The sequence below is a fragment of the Saccostrea echinata genome, unplaced genomic scaffold (genome assembly GCF_033153115.1).
Source record: "Saccostrea echinata isolate AGI-Se365-2 ecotype Australia unplaced genomic scaffold, CSIRO_AGI_Sech_v1 ptg000029l, whole genome shotgun sequence".
In the NCBI taxonomy this organism is placed as follows: domain Eukaryota; kingdom Metazoa; phylum Mollusca; class Bivalvia; order Ostreida; family Ostreidae; genus Saccostrea; species Saccostrea echinata.
In genome coordinates, this window is record NW_026889778.1 from 35,212,791 (window position 1) to 35,239,970 (window position 27,180).

General features: G+C 31.2%; 1 protein-coding gene across 1 annotated transcript in view; it reads right to left on the reverse strand.

Annotated features, from left to right (window-relative positions):
• Positions 1-4,959: 4,959 nt before the first annotated feature.
• Positions 4,960-27,180, reverse strand: part of LOC133195235 (von Willebrand factor D and EGF domain-containing protein-like) — a 67,849-nt gene continuing 45,628 nt past the window's right edge. The window contains exons 12-17 of the mRNA XM_061331093.1: positions 12,622-12,979; positions 10,524-10,679; positions 7,892-8,075; positions 7,481-7,665; positions 6,037-6,291; positions 4,960-5,097 (exon numbers count right to left, since the gene is read on the reverse strand). Of these exons, the coding sequence (XP_061187077.1) occupies positions 4,960-5,097; positions 6,037-6,291; positions 7,481-7,665; positions 7,892-8,075; positions 10,524-10,679; positions 12,622-12,979 (1,276 nt within the window). The remainder of the gene's footprint in view (positions 5,098-6,036; positions 6,292-7,480; positions 7,666-7,891; positions 8,076-10,523; positions 10,680-12,621; positions 12,980-27,180) is intronic.

The window sequence follows — 27,180 nt, forward strand, 5'->3', positions numbered from 1 at the left end:
GAAATGGTAATTTAACCTGCAAGGTTTGGCAGATATCCGAAGCTTTCTGTAAAGGAGGATGCTGGCTAGAACAATGGCCAAAATGACAAACAAACTGATACCCAGAGGAAGAAGAATATCTAAAATAAATATAAATAATTAATAAAATTGATAAAAACAAATATATAGGTACATGTACAGAAGTACTTTCGCAAGTGTAGCTTAATATAGCTAAATTTACAAGTTAATAAAGCTATTTTATTTGAACTCTTATCTATCTACAAAGACTAAATTTTAAAGTGTAAAGAGATGATACTGTAAGTTGTGTTAATTTCACGGTGTTAAAATTTCACAATTTCCCAAAACGTACCAATCGCAATGGTTTTAAATTCACGCTGCAAGAAATTAAATTTCGAACAAGCATTTAAACGTTTTTAAAAACTAATAATAGCATTCTCGATGGGTTTAATTTCGCAGAAAAAATGATAAATCGCGAACATAGTGAAATTAAAACCATCGTGATTATTTGCCAATCTACAGTATATTGTTAGAACAGGGAACAAAGAGGATTTGTCTATACTGTGAGCCTTCAAATGCCGTAAACTTTCTAACACAGCAAAGTTTTCGTGTTTTATTAGAATACATGAAGAGCAGGCATTCTAGTAAATATTTAAATATAATAAGCAACAAAATGACAGTCTTCTTAACAAACACTGGATAAAAACGCGGTCGGTAGAAGCGCGTGTTTTGTTAACTTCTATTTATGAGATGAATTTATTTCTTTAGAATTCATGAAGACGTGAACTACGACACTTCACGCTGGTGTAAAGACGAAGGGGGTCATTATTCGACGTTGACAAATAGACCCCTTCCCCCAGACGTAGAAAAATGTACTTTTTCGTAGAAAAAGAACCCCAAGGGTCAGTTTTCTACCTGTGCAACCTATAAAAATTGACTCCGTTGAAAATGACCCCCATTCCAACAGAGTGATACATAGTTTAAAAGTGGTGATTGATGACAAGGTTTGGGTCTTCGTGTTTAATTCTCTTGCTTTTTCCTAACAAACACAGGACGAACATGCAATTGAAATGTATAACAGCATAACATGTGTTTAGATCTATTACAAATATCTGGATATTTTAGTAGAAAAAGACACAAATGGCAAACCAACAACAAAACGTTATGATAAACGTGATGACTTCAACTTTTCGATCGTCAACTTCCCTTATTAATGTTCCAATATACCTTATCACCTGCATATGGGTGAATTAAAAATAGTGACCACAAATTGAAAAATTAAAAAAAAATCAACTAACCAGAAGATATTTTTCAATAATAAAATCATACTGTATTTACGTTCTAGATAAAAATTCCAAAGTGACAATAAAATTGACAAATGCATAAAAATGTTTCAGAATTTTTATCAGTGGAACTTCATTTTAAAAAAGAAAATATAACTACATTCTTAGACTTCCTGAAATACTTAAACAATTAAAGGAAATTGTACTTTTTAATCTTTTAGACTTCTGTCAGGGATGTAAACGATTAGATCTTAACCTTTATTGAGTTTTTTTCTCTTGTGATTGTGAAAAAAATTGCTATTCGATAATTATTTAATATTAATTGTCTCAATTCTAGTTTGAAAAGTTTTAATGAAAAGAAATATTTTATAATATAGCCTTTTTATGAGGTCGATCCTTAGATATATCAACTTCACAGAAAAGCATAATATGGACTGAGAACGAAGTGCAAACATAGATATATCGACTTCACAGAAAAGCTTATGAACTGAACATTTCGTGCTTAAATGATATTCTTTTTTGTGAAATCAAAATCTATGGACTGAACGAATAAAAGGGCTATATTTGTCATATTATTTTCTTTGTAGCCAAAAAGGAGACAAATTCATTATTAGAAATTGTAAGGTTTAAAGACTTTTCAATGTTATAAACAGATCTTTGGATTTTCCCTAAGTTATTTTTAGTAACTCAAGTCATTATTGTACAATATATTTTTTCAAATTATATCAAGCAAACCAATCAGGTATATTGAATTACACAGTAAAAATAATATGTTGCTATAAGTTTCACAAATAATACTTTTTTTTATGAATTTAGTCAATTCATCAAATCTAAGCCAAAAAAGTTTGATTAAGTAATTTTTTAAATAAAAAATACTAGATTTTAAAATGATCCTATTTTACCTTATTTTAATGCACTTCTGACAACTTGTATTTTTTTAAATATGATTAATTAAACATTGCTTTAAAATTTTTAACACAAAATATCTCTTTTAAATTTTCTAAAGCAGTTCGTCGCTGTCATTTTTACACATTTAAAGAAATGTTTTCATATTTTCTTGACTTTAAGATATGTTTATTTGCTTATGTAATATATAGTTGTCAAAGATATATTTTAAGTGATGAAAACTATTCTGTGAATTGACTTAAAACATTCAAAAATATCTGTTGATATAGACATACATGTAATAATTTCAACTACGAATATTACCAAGCGCTTTCTGCAATAATATTTATTTTGTTGTAAAGAGAGATGAAGTTCGTCGATAATTCTTAAACAGTGTTGTTGCACTCCTGACTACAATAAGAATTAAGATTAAAGCCACAGAAAACAAAAATTCTTAAAGTTCTGGCAACATTAAGTTGTAATAAAATTGTACATTATTTATAGTCCAAAACTTCATGGTTAAAAAGCATGAAATTGTTAAAACTTTGCTTAATATGATAAATTATTCTTAGTTATGTCATAAAACTAGCTTAAATATAGTAAGAGGAGAAAAGTATACTTTAAAGGACATTTTACAAAATGGGATAAACACTGTTAGCAATTGAGGTCAACCGGAAACACTTGTTTACATGTCACTGATTGAATAACCGGTAGACATTCTCTCTGAATATATGAGTTTTTTTAAAAAACTTTCTTAAAAACAAGATACACTTGACAAATCAAAATAGAAGCATGTCAAAATAGACATAAGTGTAGATTGAAGTCTATTAATGTTGTCAATTTATCATAAAAGACATATAATTTTTTTTCCGAAAGATTTAATGAGACCAACATACTCATGTTATATATACATGTACATCTGGTTAGCATTTTTGTCCACGGACCTTTTGATTTATGATTGTAACCCTCGGTAGAAATTCATACAAACTGATCTTGGGTTTTTGTAAATTATATTATGGATTAAACCTACAACATTCATACAACATACTTTACATTTATACTATACTTAACACGCAGTTCAATTACTTTAAATATCCGTTAATATAACAATATCAACTTTACGTATAAATAAATATATGCTTAAATCAAATGTATAACTGAAAACTATGAAATTATTAATATAACGATAAATAGATAAAAAGCTTACCAGCCTACATGACCCTATATCATACAGTGCAGGGAACTAATTTTGTTACATAAACCAGCATCAGCATAAGCATTAGTAGCATCAGGATCGAGCTAGCATCAGCATCAGCATTTAAAAAACATCATTACCAGGATCAGCATCAGCAAGCAAAGGATAAAACCAGCATTGACCTACATAAAATCAGCATTATCCTACTAGCATCAGAAAATCAATGAGTTTAATTCAGTAAAAAGTTAAAAAAGAAAGAAAGAATATTGGTTAAAGTATTCACATTATTGATACATAGTGAAATATTATGATCAAATAATTGTAAAAGGCACTTTTATTGCTTTAAACGGCAATGCTGAAATTCATTATCTACTTCCGGTAGCATGATGCTACTTCCGGTAGCATTGACCTACATGTAGTCATAAAACAGCATCAGGATAAGGATTACTAGCATTAAATCAGCAAGCAAAGGAAGCATTCAAATCAGCAAGCAAAGGAAGCATTCAAATCAGCATCGATGCTGTAACAAAATTAGTTTCCTGCACTGTATACGATAGAGCCGTCTACCTAGACGGCGTGGATGGATGGGTATGATAGGTAATTTAAAAAAACAGGTTTTGGTTGGTATTATGAACAAAACTCTCTCTCTCTCTCTCTCTCTCTCTAACACCCCTTTCTCTCTATTACCCTAAATCACGTGACAAACAAACAATGAAGAGACCAACGACAAGTAGGTGGATAAAATATCCAATACCTGGTTACATGATTCTTAATCTTTTTAACCAAAAATGAAAAATATATGTTTATCCCTACCAACATCTATAAGGGGTCATTATTCTATTGTGTTTTTTCTTTATGTAGGGTATGCAGATTTTAGGGATGATGCCACTTTTTCTACAGGCAAATAGAGTCATTTTTCGAAGTTTAATAATGACCGGGGTCATTTTTCGACATTGAAATATGACCCCAGTCATTAATCTACGAATTTCATAACTCATCTTTACACCGGAATATTTCAGGAAGTGCGTTAACGTTGTAGTTTATGTACCTCATGAATTCTCAAATATTAAATACATATCTTCTATTCACCCGTTTTTGCTAATGACTTGGCACAAATTTACTTCATTCAACGATAGTTTGCCCTATAAGTTTTGACGTCAAATGGCAAACATAGGGTTCAACATCATGTACAAAGAAATGTGTTCAATTATGCGTGCCTTTGCAAAATAACACACATAAGCTGCAGAAAATGACACCGGAAAATTAAAAAAATCACATTAATTTGTTGTTTAATGTTTTAAGTAATAAGTTTTAATTCAAAGTCGGTGGTAATCAAAGTTCCGAAAAAGTTGGTCGTACTAAAAACAGTATTCAAAAATAAACACCCTTTTCGATAATATGATTTCAGCGTAAAACTTGCCAAACATGCTACAAAAAAATCAGTCTGCCGAAAGATCAAACAAAATCTAAGAATATACAGAGTATTAATATGCATGTGAGTTAAGGTTTAGTATTAATTGATGTTTATGTGCAAATTAGGTAATGAAAATACATAAGAGATAGGGTGACAAAGTATTAAAACAAGGATTAAGTTTATTCCTAACAGAGTTTGGGCATGGAGCAGCACCGGCGTGACCATGAAACAACATTACCTCTTAATATCTCACCATATTCATTTTGAATAGATATTTTGAACTTCGTTACTTCTCCTTGCGTGGTGGTCTCTGGACATGGCCTCTAGAAACAGAAAGTCTGGAATTAAAATTTAGTTTTTAATTTAAAAATTTATAACTTAAGCAAAATTTATGATGTCCTAATTACAAATTACTCTTTTACCCTTGTCTATGTGCACATTTCATATTTTACTTCATGTTACAAAGTTAATTTAAAAAAAAAAAAATGGCCCATAAACCTTAACTATCACCTGAGTGTTATTCTTTAATTTTTTTTTCTTGTGTCGCATATCGAGATTTTACTATGATAATCGCAGTGTATCTTTTCATCATAAGATCATATCGTTTGCCATTATATAAGAAACCATGGCTTATATATCGATAGGAAATAAAAAAGAGACCAGGTTCTAGAGGAAGAGATCAATATAGTAATTGTTCTCTTATAGTGTCTTTGATGAACGTATACTTTATCAAGTTTAATACAAAATTCCAGTTACTGCAATTTTCATATATGATTTAAACATAATAAGTGCGCATTTTTTGGTGTGTATGAGGGTGATATTCACCATGGAACTAATTCTCGGATGAGCAGCTTTCTGATATTCATAACAATATTTCATTATTGAAGCTGTGTATTAAATGTAGTATTCTAATCCAATATGGAGAATTTTAACAAAATTAATTTCTCTCAACTTGTCCATAAATATTTCTGACAATGATATCAAAAGAAATAAACAATAAAGAAATTGACATTTGTATTTATAATTCAAACCTTGAAGTCAGAGTTTACAGATGCAAGGAGAAAAACACAGGAGAGTATATATTCCGGATCTTCAATGACTCAAAAATGACAATAGATATTAGTAAACGTAAACATATTTAGTACACAATTCCCTAATTTCAAAAAAAAAAAAAAAAAAAAAAATAAAAAAAAAAATAAAAAATAAAAAATAAAAAAAAATATGATAAAAAAAAAATAATAATAATAATAATAATAAAATACCGTCTTGTTGCATTCCAGTTCTCTTGCGTTACAGCTGAAGCAATCATCATTATATATGACTAATGACATGGATTCCCCATAGTTGACTTCGTCATATGATAAACTTATATCAAAACCACTTCCATATACCGTCCGGGAATGCGATGTTTTACTTCTCAAGCCAGTTGGAAACATTGCCTTTATAATAGTAGGTCCTATGTATGTTGCTTTCGTAGTGTGTGTTGATAAGGAGATCAACCTACCAATATCAGTTATCTGAAAAAAAGGAAAACGATATTTTTAACGGAAGAATATGCCGATATGCTCAAAAGAAGCCACAACAATAAATGCATTGGTTCATAGAGTTCTCTTGGAAATGAACCTTGTCAATCAAATCTACCGACAAGTCCTTCGAACTAACCAGGATTTGATCACGTGACCAACCAAGTTCATTTACCATTGAAGCCTTCTAAATTTTCTAACAAACGTAATTAATAGAATAGAATTGATTCTTTTCAAACAACAACTTTAGATCCATTAAGATCTTATTGTTCTTTGTCCGATTTTGAAAAAGTGAATATCTATTAAGTATGAGCTTCGGTAAAAGGCAATGCATTTAATAAATTCATATTTATTTGCATTCCTTGCTACAATTAGCAATACTAGATTTATATGATTTGTCCAAGCACCATATGATTTTTATAATTAGAAGATCTAGAAAGACTGAAATATATATATGATAATAACTGTCTTTGAATTTCCACTAAGACCAAACCTCGTTTCAAGATAATGCTATTGCTTTCTAATATATTTAACCAGGGTTGAAGATCATGTATTTACGAATCGGTAGAACAAGTTCAAACATAATCTACAGTTACAAAGAAAAAGGTATGATCATCAAATAGCCAGAAAATTAAATGAAAAAAAAACAACAAAAAACATCGATAATGCTAAAACCACTGTCAACAATCTGGATGCGTGAAAGTCTTATTGCCATAAGGAACTACCCAACTTGTCCATCTTTACCTCTTAAATCATACACATTAGTTTGTTTCTGTTATAGTCAAACAGTTGATTTAGCAGTCGCAGCGACAATTTGTTAGATCAAAAGTCAATCTTATATGAACTCAAACCGTTTGTTGTTACGCTAGGTTGTCAACATGTGAAATTTGATAACATAACAAATATGACAAGGAGAGCGAATCAGATACATTATTAGATCATTCAAACACTTCACTGTACAAAAAAAGTTAAAGTCTATTTACATTACAGTGGTAGAACAAACCGTTAATAAATAATTGAGAAAAGAAATACAGATTAAATATTGTAATAAAAATTTCTCAATTGTTGTTTTGACAGATCTATGACAGTTCCTTTATTATCTAATCCATTTGAACTTTTACTGATTTGGTTTTTGTATTTAAACATGTAAAATAGGGGGATTCAAACTGGTTATCATACATACCAAAAAATATTTAAATTTTACGTAGACAGTTTCAGACATAAAATGGCCGAATATGTTTGTCTTTGCACATGGTCTTTTGCTTGTTTTACATAAGCCATTTTCCGGTAAGGTAGTATTGACCGGAGGAGAAGTTTTTTTATGTGAACAGTCATCACCCACAAACATATCATCGCATGTACAGACACCTAAGTGCAAAAGAAAGTATGCATAGATTTTGCTCGAAATTGTTTTACATGTAGATCATCAAACAAAGCTATGATACATTTCATAATAATTTTATCGTATGCAGAATATAAATATTCATTGGATTATAATTTCAATTCTACGCTTTTAAAAAATTTCAGTTCATGCATTATACGTATGTAATTATTTGGCGACGAGAGCAAAATATCTATGAAGCAAAATTATTACCTTTATTGCAGACTCCGTTAGCCGAGCAGTTACTTGGACAAGCAAGTTTACCGATTTTTTCCACCACTGATAGTTTTTGTTTACTATTGGTCTTATAAAATTCTTCATATCTCTTGACTTCTCCGAAACACGATTCTTTCAGTGATTCTATAGTATGGCTAAGAAATTCTTTGGTCCCAGCATCCTAAATGATGTAAACGGATATTTTCATGTTATTATTTTTTGTATTACAATTGAGATTGTCTGGCAAAAAGCAATGAACATACATTTTTTTAATTTAAAAAAAACGAAAGATTTTTTTAATATTTTAATTTGAAATGTAATTAATCTTATGAATATTGGTATGTCAAAAATATACTTTACAGCCACCGTATTTAACAAGACTCTAAAATACTTATTATCTGTATTATTTAATCCTTATATAATGAAGCACATTTTTACAATTATGCAAAACAAATGCATTTAAACTTTTAGAAATTAAGTGTGTACATGTAATTATGAACGGAGTATGAACGCTGAGAGAACAAAAAGAAAGGTAAAATGGAGTAAACACAAGTCATAAATTGAGCGTACAGAATGTAAACAAACGTTTATCTCTAGAAAATATTCGGACAACATGAATCTCGGATTCAAGTTACCCTTTCTCAACTTCTTCAACGTTACATACATATCGAAAGTGACGGTTCATTCGCCAAGCGCCCGGCATTAGAAGTGAAAGTCACGGGTCTTTCGGATATGACCTTAAAAATTGAGGTTCATTTCATGAATGGCGATGGCACGACAAGAACCCTCACTGCTCAATAGCTGTAAAACCCAAGTCACTTTTCCAAATATGTCCAAAGGCAAAAATAGGATTCTTTTGGCGACAGTCGGCAGTTTATCGGGGGTTGTTTTGCTCAATTTTGACCTCTTTTTCGTCGGTCGACCAATTCTGTGTCTGACGGTCAAAGTTATATTTTTTTCTGCGTCGTGTTCGATTCCTTCAATTAAGCAATCGTTGAATAGCCCGTCGACCAACCTTCGATCATCTTCCAACCATCGGCAGACAATTTGTTAACTAAGTCGTCGGGTCAGTCGATATTTAGGGATTGGGTTTTCGTAAATATCGGTCGACGATGAAAATCAAACTGCGGCTCAGCATACGATGATCGAGCGACAGTTGTAATTTTTTCACTTTTAAAGACATTGGTGTTTTTAGGAATTAATGTGACTACTCTGCGTCGACCGATACTAGTATCAGCCGATTATGTTTTTTCACCGTCGATACGAGAAAAATTTTGTCGCCCAACCATTGGCTTAAATGTGCCCTAGGTACAGGTGCTGAGTATTGGTCCAAATTTGGAACCCTTCACTGGCATTTCATTTGAGGTTCAAACCATGGCCAAAGCCGAATTTCTCCTCCCAATTTAGGCATTTCTACCCTCGACTTGAACTGAATTTTTTCATGAGATTAAAAAAAAATTATTTTAACTTTTCTGATTTTACCAGATTCACCAGATGCTGAATGTATTGTATGCTGCATTTGAAAAGTGGTTAGGGGTGATTTGGCCCTAGACTTGTAGGTAAGAATATATAGAAAAAAAAATAAATACAGGGATGATATCTTCGTACTATAAATATATTCATATTCCCTTTAAAAACACATACTTTGCAAATTGACTTTTTAAAATTAAAAAATAGATGCTGCATAAACAGTTATGTCCACACGTAATTATGTGCTTCTAAATGTTCTCTACTTTGTACCTTATAAAGCAGCGAACCCCCCCCTCCCCCCCCCCCCATTATAGTGTTTCTATGATTTACGTATATCAACAATTATCAAATTGAGCATAAAAATGCTTTTGCTAGCAGTTGATACAAGGGCCTTTTATATAAGTAAACTAAAACGTTCTTAACAAATGTATGAAATTCATTCATTAATGAAATTCTGTTTAAAAGGACCTTAAAAGTAGAAGAAAAGTTTTGTGTGAAAAAAAAAACAAACAAAAAAAAAACAAACGTTTTCAATTTTTCGGCCTTGCATTGGAATCTTGGATTAAAATGAAAATTCCGAATCCGTATTGTTCATCTGAGGACCCCATAAATCATTCCAAAAGATGCTTTGGTACTGCGTAAAATGCTAAAAGAGTTCTGGAAAAATGGGTTCTATACTATAAAGAACGTCTATTTCGACCTCTTTTGGGCCTTCTGGATGAATATGAATTAAAATTCTGAAATCGTTTAGCACATATATAGTACAACAAAAATCAAATTCCAAAGATGATTTTACTGCGTAAAATGTGATGAGAGGAGTTTGAGATAAAAGATAGTGTGCTAGACAGACGAACAGAATAGCAATATACCTAAATTTTCTTTAGAAAGATCGGGATATAACAATTTTTTGCACATATGCATCTATCCGTATAATATATATACATGTAAAAAATGAAAAATGAAAAACAAGTTTAGTTCATGAACCATTTTAAATAATTTCATATGTTTCAGGAACCTGCATAACAAACAGAGAAATATACCATCTAATGACTTAAATGGAATCAATAGTGATTGACTGCAGTCAACCAGACTGGGTAAACGTAAGCGAACAGTGAGGAAATGAAAGAAGGGAAGTAGTATAATTGCATTATACAATTACCCGTATATCTAGAATACATTCTTCTATAGCAATGTTGGAATTTTTGTCCATTTGAATGTATTTTCTACATTCCTTTTCAGCTGGATCATTTAAGATTGCTTCCTCACAAACCTCACGAGCAGATTCTTCTGTCCATCCGTTCCGCCAGGTTGGAATCTGAATTTTTGAACATATTAGATGGAATAATGTAGAGGTCAAAAAATAAATAAGTTTTTGAAAATAACTTTAAAAAATATTGTATGAAAGAATTAGTGTGTAAATGATTGTCATTTTTAATGAAAGGTCCATAAAAATAAAAAAAAAAAATCGTACTTAACTCTCTTAACGCCCATCATATCTTTTAATATAGTTAATGATAAAGGACACGGTCCGCTTGACTTTTTTCCCCAGGTATCCTACCCGAGACCTATTATTTCTTGCATTCAATTTGGTGTTTAAGGCTACATGTACCAACAGGAATGCAACATGCTCGTGTTAAAGCATACCTTCAGGGGTTTCTATGCCTGGTTGTAACGTTGACAACTTGTAGCTTTGTAAATCCGTTTTGAAGGAGGCATTAACTCAATAAGGAGTGATAAAACGAGTTTTGAAAAATATTGCACTGATATGAAATTTACGTATTCTATTATTTATTCTACTTCATAATATATATGTAACTGAAATTTAAAAGCAGATCTGGTATAACACTCAGAAGAAAAGTAAGGTCTAGAATTCATTTTTAAAATATTTAATTCATTGATGGTCATTGAAACATTTAACTAGGTACTATCACGTATTTTTCTTAGACGATAATTAGACAGGAAAATTATGTCATAACTCACTTTTGGAAGTGGCCATGATATCGCACCCAATCGTTAAATAATACCCACAATCCTCACATTTTTTTTACTACAATGCCCCCCAGTGTAAACGCTATCATGTCAGAATCAAGTATTGAAAATGTGCCAATTATACCATCGTCTTTGATTTTCCTCAATATAATTTATTATCTCCATCCATGAGTCTAATCTGATTTGCTTTAAAATTCTTGCGATTTCATTATGAATATAAATATAATGAAGGCAACATGATTCACAAAAAAGAATTAATTTAAAAACGCAGTTATAAATCTTGACGAAATATTGGAGCTAAAATTTTACATTACAAAAGTATATCCTACTTGCATTTAATTCAGTATTTTTAAAGATGAATTGTATATTACAAAGACGTTTTTCTTTCTCTTATAACAAAAATTTAAAAAAAAAAATGCCCGATTTAGCTTATTTTTGATGTGCTAAATAAATACTTTTCGAATACTTTCGGAAAAAAAAAAATTAAAAAAAAAAAAAAAAAAAAAAAAAAAAAAAAAAAAATATATATATATATATATATATATATATATATATATATATATATATATATATATATATATATATATATATATATAAGGGAAGGCAATCGATTACAGAATTGCCAATCCGTTAATCGCAAGACGTTCCGCCTTATGAACCGATCAATCGTATCAAAAATAAAAAAAAAAAACCTTTTATTTGATAATTAATGTCGTAATAACTCCTGGGAGAACAACGTCATAGTGACTTTATGACCTTCCGCTAATTATGACATCATAATAAACGTTACTTTGTGAAGTTAGTAAGCTTGAATGTAAAGCATCTGAAGATTTTGCTTTAATGCTTTAAAGTGCTAATGCTTTAATTACTGTGTTACCTTCTTCGTGTTTTCATTTTATATATATATATATATATATATATATATATATATATATATATATATATATATATATATATATATATATATATATATATATATATCTATCTATCTATCTATCTATCTATCTATCTATCTATCTATATCTATATCTATATATATATATATATATATATATATATATATGAGTGTATGTGTAGCATCTTTTTGACTGTATTAATGTGACCTAATGTCAAAGAATATAATTTTGTTTACAAAAAGCATTCATCAAAGATAACATTATATGAAGACATTTATAATTATAAGGATATACCATACGTATAAGTATATACAATTATTTTTCTTTAAATCTTTTGAATGTCATCAATATTTTCAGAAACAGAGATACTACCGGTGGAATATAGTTTGGATCAAATTTAGGATCAAAAGTAAGAGGTGGAACCTCCATGATGTCATCGGGATCTGCATTCCTTCTTAAGATATGATGTTTAAAATTAATGCCATTGACGTCACGTTTGTCTCGATATTCGTATGTTTCACAGGTAGATGTAAAATTTCTTGATGTTGTCTTCATACACAATAATGCTGAAGAGGTTGGAGAACAATTTGCAGTGTTGTGACTATTGAGCGGTTCTTGATCATTCAAACCTGACTTTGTTGTGGAGCAATCACAATACCTCTGGACTTCGAAAGCTTTATTTTTTAAGACGATGTTATGACCAAAAAGGCTTTCATCTGTGTTGTTAACACTGAAATCAATGAACATTTCATATTTCATATCTAGTACATATTATGACACATATATGTACATGTATAGTAAATTATACTCTTTCAATAAAATTTGAAAATGCATATATGTGTAGATGGTTAAAATCAAAATACTTTGATTGCAAATCTACTGAGCGATAATCATTGCAAAGATACGAAAAAACAACAATGATTGTTAACGAAGTCAAAGGATAAGAATATAATCTTAGAAAGTGTTATTATTTGCCTGAAGTCTTTAATATAACGTTTTCTTGACGTCATGTTTGTTTATCTTGCAAATTCGAATAATGTTTACTTTTGTACTAACAGAGTTAATCAATCAACATTTTTAAAATGTACATAATTTAGTGCACCTCCTTTAGCAAGATAAAAAATAATCTCTGTTTGGATTAAGTTAATTGTGATTTGTATAAACAAAATTGAAGGAAGTTTGTAATTATTGGCTTACAATGTCACTTATTGTATTTTTGTGGAAACAAAAATATTCAAAGCTTAAAAAATTAAACCTTAAATCATAGCTTTTCTTGGAACACACACCCTCACACACAAACACACACACACCCTCTCACACACACACACACACACCCTCACACACACACACACACACACACACACAGAGAGAGAGAGAGAGAGAGAGAGAGAGAGAGAGAGAGAGAGAATATCAATGTTTTGTTTTTGAATAGTCTTCGTAAAGTTAAAGAAAATGGAAGTTTCGCCGCGATTTTTTTTTTATTAAAACTTGTGAACATTATCATCACATTTTTTAAATATGAAAAATTGTTATCATTCAAAAACCTTTTTTGGCCCGGTCTAGCCTCGGTCAACAATGGTTTTCACGAGATAACAATTTCATATTTTACCCGAAATATATTTATAATGTTTTTTGTTATACTACATGTAGATGAATTAAAAGAAAACGTCCTGGTGAACTGTACGTGCAAATATTCAGCGCTCTTAACAATAATTATACTGTTACACTACTAGCCTTAAAAATTACTGATAGTGCCACTTTTGAGAATTTCTGATATTTACTGATATTATGCTGTTGGTACTGAGAAATTCTGATATTTGCTGATATTTTTACTGTCGTTTTTACTGTATGTTCTGATAATTACTGATACATGTATTTGCTGAGAGTTACTGTTGGTATTGAGAATTGCGGATAATTACTGAGGTTATTTCTCTAAGTTCAAAAAATGTAAAAAGACACTCGGCAGGTGGTGGTGGTGGTGGTGGTGGGGGGGGTGGGGGGTTAGAAGAAGATTGACTAAAGAACTTAAGGACTTTTTTTTTGAACCATAACTATTTAGAATTTGTTCCTTAAGTGGTAGCAAAGAAAGTCAGCATTTTTCATATCATCTTAGGTAATTATTTGTTTGATCTTAATTAATAATAAAACATTTTAAGAGCTTAAAAAACTTGAATTTCATTTCCAGCAAGAAGTTTCCAGCTGCTATTATTTTGTCACCCCCTCTCCTTGTTCCTCGGTTCCTATGGGCTTGCTTGTGTTATTTCAGTTGGCGAAATATGCCTGAGAAGGTCGTATTAAATCAGTTCAAGAAATAAAATTACTTTCAACTATAGAAAAGACGATGATGAACAAAATTTTACATGATTCTGAAACAATTTGATTAAAATAATTTTCGAAAAGTTCAAATCGTAGGTTAAATAAAATATTCAACAGACTTTGCTTTTATATATCACAAATTAAAATTGATATAATTACTTTCCAATTTTTTTAGAGATTCAAAAAATTAAAAAAAAAAATTAAAAAATTAAAAAAAGAATGAAAAAATAGGAAAAAGTTGAGAACCGTTAAATTTTGCCCTCAGCGAACTGTTTTTATTACAGGTAACTTGTAGATTCTAAACAGGTAACTACAGGTATACAAGTCCAATATATCACTTTTCTGATCATGCATCTAATTATTGAAAATCCTGGATCCGTCCAATATATTTTTTCTGTTATCTTCCACTTTACAGAAGCAGAACCAATGTTAATTCTAGTTTATCTACTGTAGGCGGCGATACTGTAATTTGCAGTAATCAATTTAACAAGCCCATTGTTCTTGTCTGCGTTTGACTACGGGTATTAGGTGAAAATCTTCAAAATCACTGAAAAATTATTCATTGTTTAAAATAAATTGATATTAAAGATAAAATAAAGTAAATAACTAATTAATAGATAGACTCTTAATGGTATTAATTTACTATTACATACATATTATTCTTTTGCGAGTTGTCAAAATAAAATGTTTTTGGGTCAAAGTCCATTTTAACAATACAGATCGGGAGCAGAGCAAACACGGACCTCCAAAAACATCAGAGGTGGGAACAGGTGCCATGGAGGAGTGAGGATCCCCTGCCGACCGGTCACACCCGCCGTGTGCTCCTTGTCATGATCGGTAAATAACGGAAAATCCGTCGACAATAGAGTGTGTAAATAATGGTCTAACAATTAGTATGAAAAACGTCAGTCAGCATATGATCTGACTAAATGATTGACCGTATATACTGACAAATACATCGGAAAGGGGGGGGGGGGTTAAAAGCTTTAACGCATGAGGATTTATGAACCATAGAAAATATAGGAAAGTTTTCCGTCGATTGATTGATTGACTTTTGATTTTCGTCCCCATCGAGAATTTTTCACTCAAATAGAGACGTCACCATTTACCGGTGAAGAAAATTAGACCTTTACTCGGCACTCAAGGCCATTGGGCAGTGAGGGTTCGTTATCGTGCCAACGCCTACTGTGACACGGGGCCTCGGTTTTTAAGGTCTCATCCGAAGGATCCGCAACTTTCACTTCAAAGTGCCCAGCGCTTGGCGAAGGAACAGTTGCTGCCTTTTTTTTCGACTTAGGTCAGTCACGGCCGTGATTCGAACACACGACCTTACGATCACGGAGATTTCCGTCGAAATGAACACTGAAATACATTTATTGAAGAAAATAACTATTAATGATTTTAACTTATTACATTTAGATCATCGGTCAATATTGTTTTCCTGGGCGTGAATCGGATATATAAAATTCATAATAATTTTGATGCAATATTAGGTTTCAATTTAGATAGTGCACTGTAAAGTTATTGTAAACAAATGTTAGTGGATACGATTCAGATAAAAATGAAAATAACACCCCCACGAGTGGATCCGCGCATACGATAAAAACGTCTTACGACCACCAGTTTCATATCCTATCTATACTTATCTGATATATGCAATTTCTGTCGTTTGTTAATTGATGCAGAGAAAACAGAATTATCAGTCCTAGTAAACTGATCGGAATTGCTGTGTAAAGAGCTGAATACATGGGACAACGAGACCGCCGGATCTTAGGAAGAGACAGTACAAACTAAGGTCATCTGTCGCTGGTGAGGGAACAAAAAAGATTCCCTAACGATCAGGAGTGCAGAGGACAGGTCGAAATTAGCACTAGCAAGATTCCTTACTACTCAGTGCTTATAAGTGCAGAGAAAAGATAAAAATCTGCAAGAGAAAGATTGCTTAATGGTCATAAATGCGTACATGTCAAACAAACAAACAAACAAAAAAAAAAAAAAACAAAAAAAACAACAAAAAAAAAAAAAAACAGGAAAATCCCTCAATGCTCCACTGACATACATATACATGTAAGTGCTGGTCGAAATTCGAAGCTTCCAAATTCATTCTCAATTTTATACAAAGTAAACTGTAGTTCTCCGTGTCAAAATACTTATCCGCACCTAAGTCTTATTAAGACATTGGATCTTTCAACGTATGATTCTCATGATCGATATACCGTTAGTAACACTTTGAAACGCTTTGAATATTATACATTTATTGACTGGGTTCGAGGGAAACATGCGTTTTGTCGTACCCAAGAACCAAACTGTTTGCCTGAGGCCGTTATTATATATAATATATTGGGTATTATACACAACCGGAAGCGTAGTGATCTTCACTTTACGGAAGCAAGAAAATGAGACTATAGGTATCCCTGCTATATATATATATATATATATATATATATATATATATATATATATATATATATATATATATATATATATACATATATATATATATATATATATATATATATATATATATATATATATATATATATATATATATATATATATATATATACCTGGAATATAATATTTGGTATATTGTAAGGGAGGGAACAGCAACATTTAACAGAAATGAATACCTATGGAAGTTTATTAGGGGTTCAATATTTATCAGCCATACTATTTTGAACCCCTCCTTTTGACCACTGAGGTAAAGGGGGGATTCAGTATTTTGCACCCATAAAATTTGGAACCTACCACCCCCTAATGAGAAATAAAAATGTAAGGAGGGAGGTCAACATTTTGCATGCCTACATTTATGGTAAGTAAGTTGAAACCAGCCCCCATGAAGCTTTAAGTCTGGTCAATATTTTACAGTCATAATATTTTAAACCCAATCTCTCAAAATTGTAATGGAGATTCCGTATTTTGAAAACATCATGGCTTGAACTCCTCCCCTCCCCATATCAAAAACGCAATGTAGGGTCATCAATATTTTATAGTCACAATGTCATGAACCTCTTTTCTTAAATGACCAAAACATCTGGAGATCAATATATTTCACAGCTGTAACATCCTTACCCCCACCCTCACAATGAACCTTTGAGTGGGGTTGCTTTTTAACAGCCAAAATATTTTGAACCCCCACATCTCGACAAGTCTTACAAGGGTTGAATATTTTGCAGACATATTCTGAACCCCAAATAAAAAAAAAATATATAGGGGGGTTCAATATTTTACGGTCATAATATCTTGACCCCCTCCCTTCTTTAACAAGCATAATGTTTTGACCCCTCCAGCTTAAATTTAAAAAAAAAATAAAAGTAGGGGATCAATTTATTTCACAACCATAATATATTGAATACCCACTCAAAAACAAAATAAAATAAACATTTTAAGGTGGGCAATATTTCGCAACCATAATATCTTGACCCCCCCTACATTAAAATCAATAAGCATAATATTTTGAACCCCCTATTTTTGACCACTAAATTAAAGAGGGTCAATATTTTGCAACCATGATATCTTGAAACCCCTCCCCCTAAATAAAATTAAAAAAAGTAGGAAGATCACGGTCATATCTTGAACCCCTTCTATATTTATTCAAAAACTTCTACATGAGAAGAAAAAATACTTGTTGTGGCCTTCAACTCGACATTTCGAAATATCGACCACTAATTTCAATTAACAATAGTTACTTTCATTCATATGTCAACTCAATATATCCCAGTGGGATTGAAATAAAAGATACCACATATTCTGACACATCTGTTTCATATTTAAGATATTTTACTAGAAAAAGACGTTAATGGTAATCTAACGACAAAGCTTTATGATAAACGTGATGACTCCAACTTTTCAATCGTCAACTTCCCTTACTTATGTAGCAATACACCCTTATCACCTGCATATGTGGTTTATGTCTCTCAGTTGATTTGAAACGCAAGAGCATGCTCTACGTATGAACAATTTCTAAAACGAGTCAAGCTATTGACAAACAAGTTGATGAAACAAGGATATCAACATTCTCGTTTGAAGTCATCTTTTCGCAAGTTTTACGGTCGATACAATGACCTTGTCAGCACATACAACCTATCATTGAGACAAATGCGGACTGACGGTTTTCATACTAATTGTTAGGCCATTATTCATACACTGAACTGTCTACGGATTTCTCCGTTATTACCCGATCATGACAAGGAGCACACGGCGGGTGTGACCGGTCAGCAGGGGATGCTCACTCCTCCATGGCACCTGATCCACTTCTAAATTTTGAGGTCCGTGTTCGCTCTGCTTCAAATTTGTATTGTTTCATTGGACTTTCCTGATTGAATACAGTTCGTTACATGTATTTTCATATTTCATTTTTAAACAAGCATTATATATTGAACCTCACTGTTCTTGACAAATAAAGTGTACAGGGGGTCAAGATTTTGCAACCATAATATCTTGAACCCCTTCCCCCTAATTAAAAGTAAAAAAGTCGGGGGATCAATATTTTTTGGTCAAAATATCTTGAACTCCATCTATTTTTAAACAAGCATAATATTTTGAATCCCCTTATTCTTGACCACTTAAGTTAAAAGGGGGGGGGGTCAAATATTTTCAATCATTATATCTTGAACCCCCTACCCCTAATTAAAAAAAAAGTGGGGATCAGTATTTCATGCTCATAATACCTTAGACCCCTTATATTTTTAAACAAGCCTAATACTTGAACTCACTTTCTCTTGACCACTAATGTGTAAAGGGGGGTGGGGTGGGGTGGGGGGTGTGTGGTCAATATTTAACAACCATCATATTTTGAACCCCCTGACATTAAAATTTAAAGAAGTTGGGGGATCAATATTTTATGGTCATAATATCTTGAACCCCCATCTTTTTTTAAACAAGCCAATATTTTCAACCCCCTATTCTTGACCACTAAATTAAAGGGGTCAAAATTACGTATTATCACGTATTATAGCACATAAATCTGTATCATGTAATTGAGGATCCGCAAATCTCTGCTTCATGTATTTATCTCTCTAATTACATTTATTGTAAAGAAATTTTAGAATTTTATTATAAAAAAACAAATTACATCATGTACCGTTGTGATCAGTGAAAATAAATACAATTCATTTGTATATATAACTTGTCTAAAACTTGCAAATAGTTATGAATATCGACAAATTGAAATATTTTGAGTAGGAATTTGAATTTTTCTCCAATTTTTTCATCTTTCTTTCAATTTCGACGGTAAAATAATTTGTAGAAATCAGTTTAATGTAAGCAAATTGATTTAATATAGATAACATCTGTTTGTTGTTCGAATTTGAATTACAAAAATATTTTAAAGGCCCGTAGGAATCAGGAAGGGGGAGGGGGGGTCCTAATATCTTTGCAAGTACAGATAAGATAAGATAAGATTTATTGATCCCAATTTGGGGCCCCTCAGGGCATACAAGTAAAGAATTATATACACAAGAAGAAATTCAAAATTGATAGTAACAACATGTCGATATTAAGAGAAAAGAAAAGAAACTAACTAAAGAAGATGATGATGATTATAGCAGATGGGGATTACCAATAATAAATGCTTTTAAAATATATATATATATATACATATATATAATTAGCAAACGTACAAAGATTTGTAACATGTATATTTGTACTAGAGTATTAATAATTTAATATTATTACTCTTTTGCATTTATTTGGTTCTTTTTAACATTATATAATTCACTATTTCTTATTTTAAAAATATTGATTAGAAAATTACCCAACTTGATAAGCAATATATCATTCTCATTAGACATAATCCACAAAAATTTTTCTTTATTTGTTAAACAATAAAATTTTTTATTATTTTTAGCAATATTCTCAAAAAATTCATGTCTATCATGTTTATATAATGGACATTCAACCAGTGAGTGAATCTCATCTTCCACACAATTCATGTCGCACATTTTACAAATCCTTTCATTTCTTGCAAGGGTGGTTTGCTGTCCTTTTGTGTTTACATTTTTTTCATATCTTCCACTTTCAATTCTGAGATTATGTGCACTTATTCTAAATTTACATATAATTTTTCTTTGTTCAAAATTTTTTAAAAATAAATACTTTTCAATCTCAAAACTTCTTTTTACAAAGAAATATGTTGTAAGTTTACCCGACAGACAGCCCTCTTCTCTTTTTATAAACCAGTATTGTAGGAAATCCTTTCTAATAATTTTTTTCAGTTGTTTCTTTAAAGTTATTAGTTTCATTGATTTACATCTTGACCAAAGTATGCCCATTTTCTTACATAGATATGTTACATTTGAAAACCAACTATTTATATTACAACTGTCCAAGATCATACTTTCTTTGTAAGCATTGTATAACAAAGAATTCTCGGGCATGTTCTCAAGTCTATGCCAGTAAGAGATAATTGCTATAATAATAGAATAAAAAATTGGTTGTCTACCCAGCTCTGATAGAACTGCAATATTGGTACTTTTTTTCCCTGATCCAATGATAAATTTACAAAATTTCATATGAAGATTTTCAATCTCCCAATCTTTAAATGTTTCATATAAGCATTTATCTTTTCTTTGCATTGATGTTGACAATACACCCCATATTTCTGACCCATAGGTAGCTATAGGTTTGATCATATGATCAAATAGATGAAGTAAAGTTTTAATGGGTGGATCTGTTGATTTTATATCTTTGTATATTTTAAACGATGACTTTAAAGCTTTGTTATACAGATGAGACCTTGCCTCTTTGAAAGAACCAGAATTTGAGAGTATTATACCTAAGTATTTATATGTTTTAACACATTCTATATTAATACCATTAATTGAAAACTTTTCTTTTATTAAATGCCCACTTCTGTTGAAAATAATGATTTTTGTCTTGTTAACATTGATTTCCAAACACCATTCTTTACAATATTTGTATAGCATATCAAGTTTTTGTTGCAGAGATAGCTGGTTGTCAGATAATAATACTAAATCATCTGCATATAATAAAGCTCCTATTTGCTTGTTGAAAAGTGAGACTGAGTTAACAATGTCTTTATTAAGTAAATTTGAAAGATCATTTAAGAATATTTTAAATATATTTGGGCTTAAGACATCGCCTTGTCTTACTCCTAGTTCGGGTGAGAAAGGCTGGGTCAATTTATTATCAATTTTAATGGAGATATAACTATATTTGTACATACTGCATATTATTTTGTAGAATAGTCCATTAATATTCAATTGAAGGAGTTTAAGTTTTATGCCTTCATGTATTATTGTATCAAATGCTTTGTGGAAGTCTACAAAGCAAGCATATAGACGTTTACTACCTTTGTTGGTATATTTGTCAATCAAACACTTCATTACAAATAAATGATCAGAAGTTCTAGCTTTTTTTGAAAATCCTATCTGGCTTTCATGTATTATGTTATTTTCAGATAAAAAGTTATCCAATCTATTGTTAAGTATTATATTGAAAAGTTTTCCAATACTGTTAGTAATGGTTATGCCTCTATAATTTCTGGGTAATTGAGGATTTTCTGATTTAAAAATAGGTGTTATATAACCTTCTACCCATTTTTTGGGGTAAATTCCAGAGGTAAAAACTTTGTTAAACAATTTCAGAATACAAGGGTTCATATAAATTTGTGCTACTCTCAACATTTCGTTGGTAACATTATCTAGGCCAGGGCTTTTACCAGATTTTAAACTGGACAGAGATTTTTGTAATTCCTTTAAAGAGATTTTGAAGTCTAGTTTACTAAATGATAGAAGGTTTGGTTTATTTTCAAGTTCCTTAATTTTATTTTGAATGATTTGTAGTCTCTCTGAGTGCCCATTAGGCAGTTTAAACAAGGTACTAAAGTAACTGTGCCATATATCTGGTTCAATACATTTTTCATTTTTTTCCTTATTCCCCTCTTTGACTTCTCTGATTGATGAGACCAGGTTCCAGTATTCTTTAGGATTATTTTTGTTTAGTTGATCTAACTTGTCGAAAATATTTTGAACAAACTGTCGTTTCTTGTATTTTGTTAATTTAGTATATACTTTTTTAGCTTTGAAATAAGACCCTCGTATGAATGGATTGTTAGGAAATTTAGACATTAAGACAGCTTTTTCAGCAAGTTGTTTCTTCATTTTCCAAAGATCAGAGTCAAACCATTTTTTGTTAACTTTATTTATATTTTTATGTACCTTCTTATTTAGTGACAATTTTGCTACTTTATCAAAGATATTATGGATATCATTTGTAGCTTCATTAATTTCCTTTTCATTCATTTGTATATCTTTATCTAAAAAGGATTTAATGTCTTGTTGGATAATAGGGTGTGTAAAAAAGTTCTGGTAGTGGCTTACTAGTGAACTGTTCCATTTGTATCGGATAGGCATTTCTTGTAAATTATCATTGTTTATCTCCCTTGTGAAAGATGATAGTATTTTTAGTGAAATTTTACAATGACAGTCAGAGAACGGTAAAAAGTCATATACATGAAAGTACATAATATCTTCGAGTAATTGCTCTGATACAATAAAATAATCAACAACACTTGAACCTGCATAATTATGGCAAGTAAACTTTCCATATGAATCACCAAAAATTCTACCATTGACTATTCTCATCTTATTTGCAATACAGATTTCTAACAGATCTTTTCCTCTACTGTCCACAGTAATATCTCTATTATGTCTATCCCCAACTGCTATATCTACACTATAAAAGTCTTTTGTTATTGGAATGTGTGAGGTATTATCTCCTTTTATATAATCAGGTTCATTCCCTGTTCTGGCATTAAAATCTCCAGTAAGTATTATATCACCCATATCTCTATACTTAATAATATCTCTCTCCAATAGTTCTAGTATATCTATATTATTTTTGAAATAACCTGATGTATGAGGAGGAATGTATACTACACATAAGTATATGTCAGTCTTAAAATGGAAGAATTCTCTTTTAAGTTTTAACCATTGAAACTCTGTATTTGTATTTTGTAGTACTAAAATGCCTTTTCTTATGTTTTTCTTTATTAAAATTCCTAAACCTCCAAAGTATCTATTATTATTTGACTTGTCCCTACAAACTGGGTAATAAGAAAAGTTATCTACTTCGATAGTAGTATTATAGCCTATGTGTGTTTCAGTGAGCAATACAATATCAAAATTTTTGATCTGATCTATAAATTTGTTGTCTGTACATTTATTTATGCCTTCAGTGATCATACCTCCCACATTCCATGTACATATGTTTAAATGCGTTTCAGCTCTACTCATTGTATCTATAACAATTAATATAATGAGCTACCTTGATTAATTACATGTACAAGTTAAAAAAAGAAGAAAAAAAAAAAGAAAAGAAAATCTTGTACTAAGATATAGACAGTAAGATTCGTGTACCGTCTATTGTTCCACAAAAACAATGTGTTATGAAATAGCTAAAAAAAAAAACTTAGTGCCTGATTCTGCCTCGGTAAGGCTGGGTGTCTTTCCAGCGATTACTTTGATTTGGATTCACATGCCAATTTGGTTTCCAGAATGGACGATGTGGATAAGATCCTGTGTACGGTGCATTCCTGTAGAGATGTGATGAGTTTGGACCTTTATATGTAGGTAGTCTTGTGTAGTTGCATGCCTTGTCGATCGCCTTTTTAATGTTGGATCCTAAGACTGCTGCTCCTTCCTTTGATAAGTGCACTCCATCTGGCTCTATAAATTTTGATATTGGTTTCCCATTTATTGCAAAGTTGTTGTTTTCACAAAGAATTATTTTTTCATCATCTCTAAACTTTTGTTTGAGAATAACGTTGACTAATTCCACCTTGTTGTTTCTTTCCACGCAATCCTTTCTTGGTGTCTCGAGTGATATGATTAAAGTTGATTGTGGGAATTTTTTAGTTGTTTTTTCTGCTAGAGTTAGCATTTTCTGTGCACATCCCTCAGCATTTGTCTGGGACTTAATCTCGTTTGTCAAAGTATGTAGTACTATGGCATTTGGTTGTGTTTTGGGTTCATATTTTGTAACAGTTTCAATAGCACTCTCTACAGTGTAGGCGGTCTCTTTTTCTGTTGTATATTGGGTCCATCTCTGAGGATCAATATATTTTAAGTTTGAGGTTCCAATCATTAGTATCGATGGTTTTTTATCTCTTACAGAGCTTGGAGGGTTGACCTCTCTATCGGTATTGATTGCTCTAGTATTGTTAGGTGATTGTGTGGTTTTGTCAACCATCATAAATTTTCCTGCATTGGTATCTAACACACTTCCAGCATGAAGTTTCATACTATATAATTCCTCTTCTTTGTTGTTAATAATCTTTTTATAAGTTTGGACTGCGCGTTCTAATTCATAAATTTCCTGGGTTTTTGTGTCCATTCGTGCCGTTAAATATTCCTCTTCTTTTTTAATCTCTTCTATGTAATGATTCATCCTACTTTTTGTAGCCTCATGAGATTGTTTTTCATCTTTGTATTTACATGTATCTTCCAACAGTTTGATTTTATTCTCCAGCATCCGAATTTTTTCACAAAGTCCTCTGTTCTCTTGCTCCAGCTTCTCACAGTGTGATTCTGATACATTTGACTTTTTTTTCATATCTCCATTCTGAACTATTGTCTTCAAAGATGTCATATCGTCTTTTATTTCACTCATTTCTTTCTTTAATTTGGTTTCATAAACATGTTGGGCATTGTACATTTCACTACATTACATTTACATTACATTTCAGTACATATATATTATTTTACATTGCAAACTAACCCACCAGGATAATTTACAACTTTGTTATTATTTATTTATTTATCGTTATCAATTAATTTATTTTCTTGTCAAGAAATTCTGAAATTGCTTCAGAAAGGCCTGTTTTATGATCAACAGTTACTGTATTGAGATGAATTCCATTGTAATTAAAATAAAAAGTAAAAGCTGTAAAGGTACTTTAAAAAAAGTAATTATTTAAACAGCTAGAGTATATGAGAGTTTTATAGAAGTTTCATCTACCAGTAATTGTGTGAATTTTGAAATTTATATATATATATATTTTTCAAAGGAATTTCAAAATATTCCTCATTGTTACTCTCTACTAACCCCTTCGCGGTCTGTGTCGGACTCTTTTTACATCTATAGGTTTGAGAGAAATAACCTCTGAGGCTCAGTAATTATCAGCAATTCTCAGTACCAACAGTAGCTCTCAGCAAATGTCAGTTATTATCAGAAACCACAGGAAAAACGACAGTAAATATCAGTAATTATCAGAACCAACAGCAATTATCAGTAATGACAGTAAAAATATCAGCAAATATCAGAAATTCTCAGTACCAAGAGTATAATATTAGTAAATATCAGAAATTATCGGTAAAAGTGGCACTATCAATAATTTTTAAGACTAGTAGTGTTACCTGTCTAATGTATTTTCAACCGTTGTGATGCAATGCTACCCAAAGAGCGTGGCTTATGCACGCGGTAGGGTAATAGTTTTTTAACAAATGTTTTTAAACTAATTTAATCAAATTTGACTATATGTATTTAACATGAAAGTATAACAATCAAATTATATGATTGTGTTACTGAATTTTGGTTAATAGTTTGAAAATCGTGAACGTTTAAAAAATATTGAAAACCTATCGACACATAGTTTTCACTTGCTACTTAATCGCAGAAACAAAACATGTTATTATACTTTTATGGTAAATACTAAAATCTGATTGGTTTAGACACATTATAAATCCGTAATATTATACTTTCATGTAAATTAGTTGAATCTGATTCGTCGAGAAACATTTGTTAAAAAACACTATTACCCGCTGAATGATGAAGCCACACCCTCCAGCGTAGCAACAGTCAACATTGCTTGACGACGGGTGATATTCCAAAAAATAGTGACTGCGCAGAATTTATGCGCGCAAGGTTCACTGTAATATGTACAGACCCTAAAACGTGCTACTACACCACTTGGACGGTTCGGTTCGTTTCGTTTTGTATACGGTACGGTACGCTTCTTGCACGGAACGGTTCGTTTTGTGAACGGTACGCTTTGGTGAACGGTATGTAAATTAAGTGGGCGGAGCCTGTACGCTTTAGTTTATGATTGGCTACTTCATAAAGTCGTTTATTTCTTTATTATAATCTCTTTATTCTATATAAATGGAAGGACGGTATCGCAAGTATTTTTAAAAAGTTGTTTTTAAGTTAAAGCTGTTATAAATATTTCCTTTTTACAGCTGTATTTTCGTTATTACATGTAACTAGTCGTCTTATTAACTGTAACTTTTTTTTAATTTACTTTCTGTATGAACTGCTTTCTACGAAAGCCTATTAGGATCAAACTTCGGTAAAAAAAAATTTAAAAGGCGTTATAACGCCTTTTCAAAAGGCGTTATAACGCGAAAAAAGGCGTAATAACGCAAATAAAGGCGTAATTACGCCTTTCCAAAAGGCGTTATAACGCGAAAAAAGGCGTTATTACGCCTTTCCAAAAGGCGTTATTACGCCTTTCCAAAAGGCGTTATTACGCCTTTCCAAAAGGCGTTATAACGCCTTACCAAAAGGCGTTATTACGCCTTTTTAAAGGTGTTATTACGCCTTTCCAAAAGGCGTTATTACGCCTTTCTAAAAGGCATTATTACGCCTTTCCAA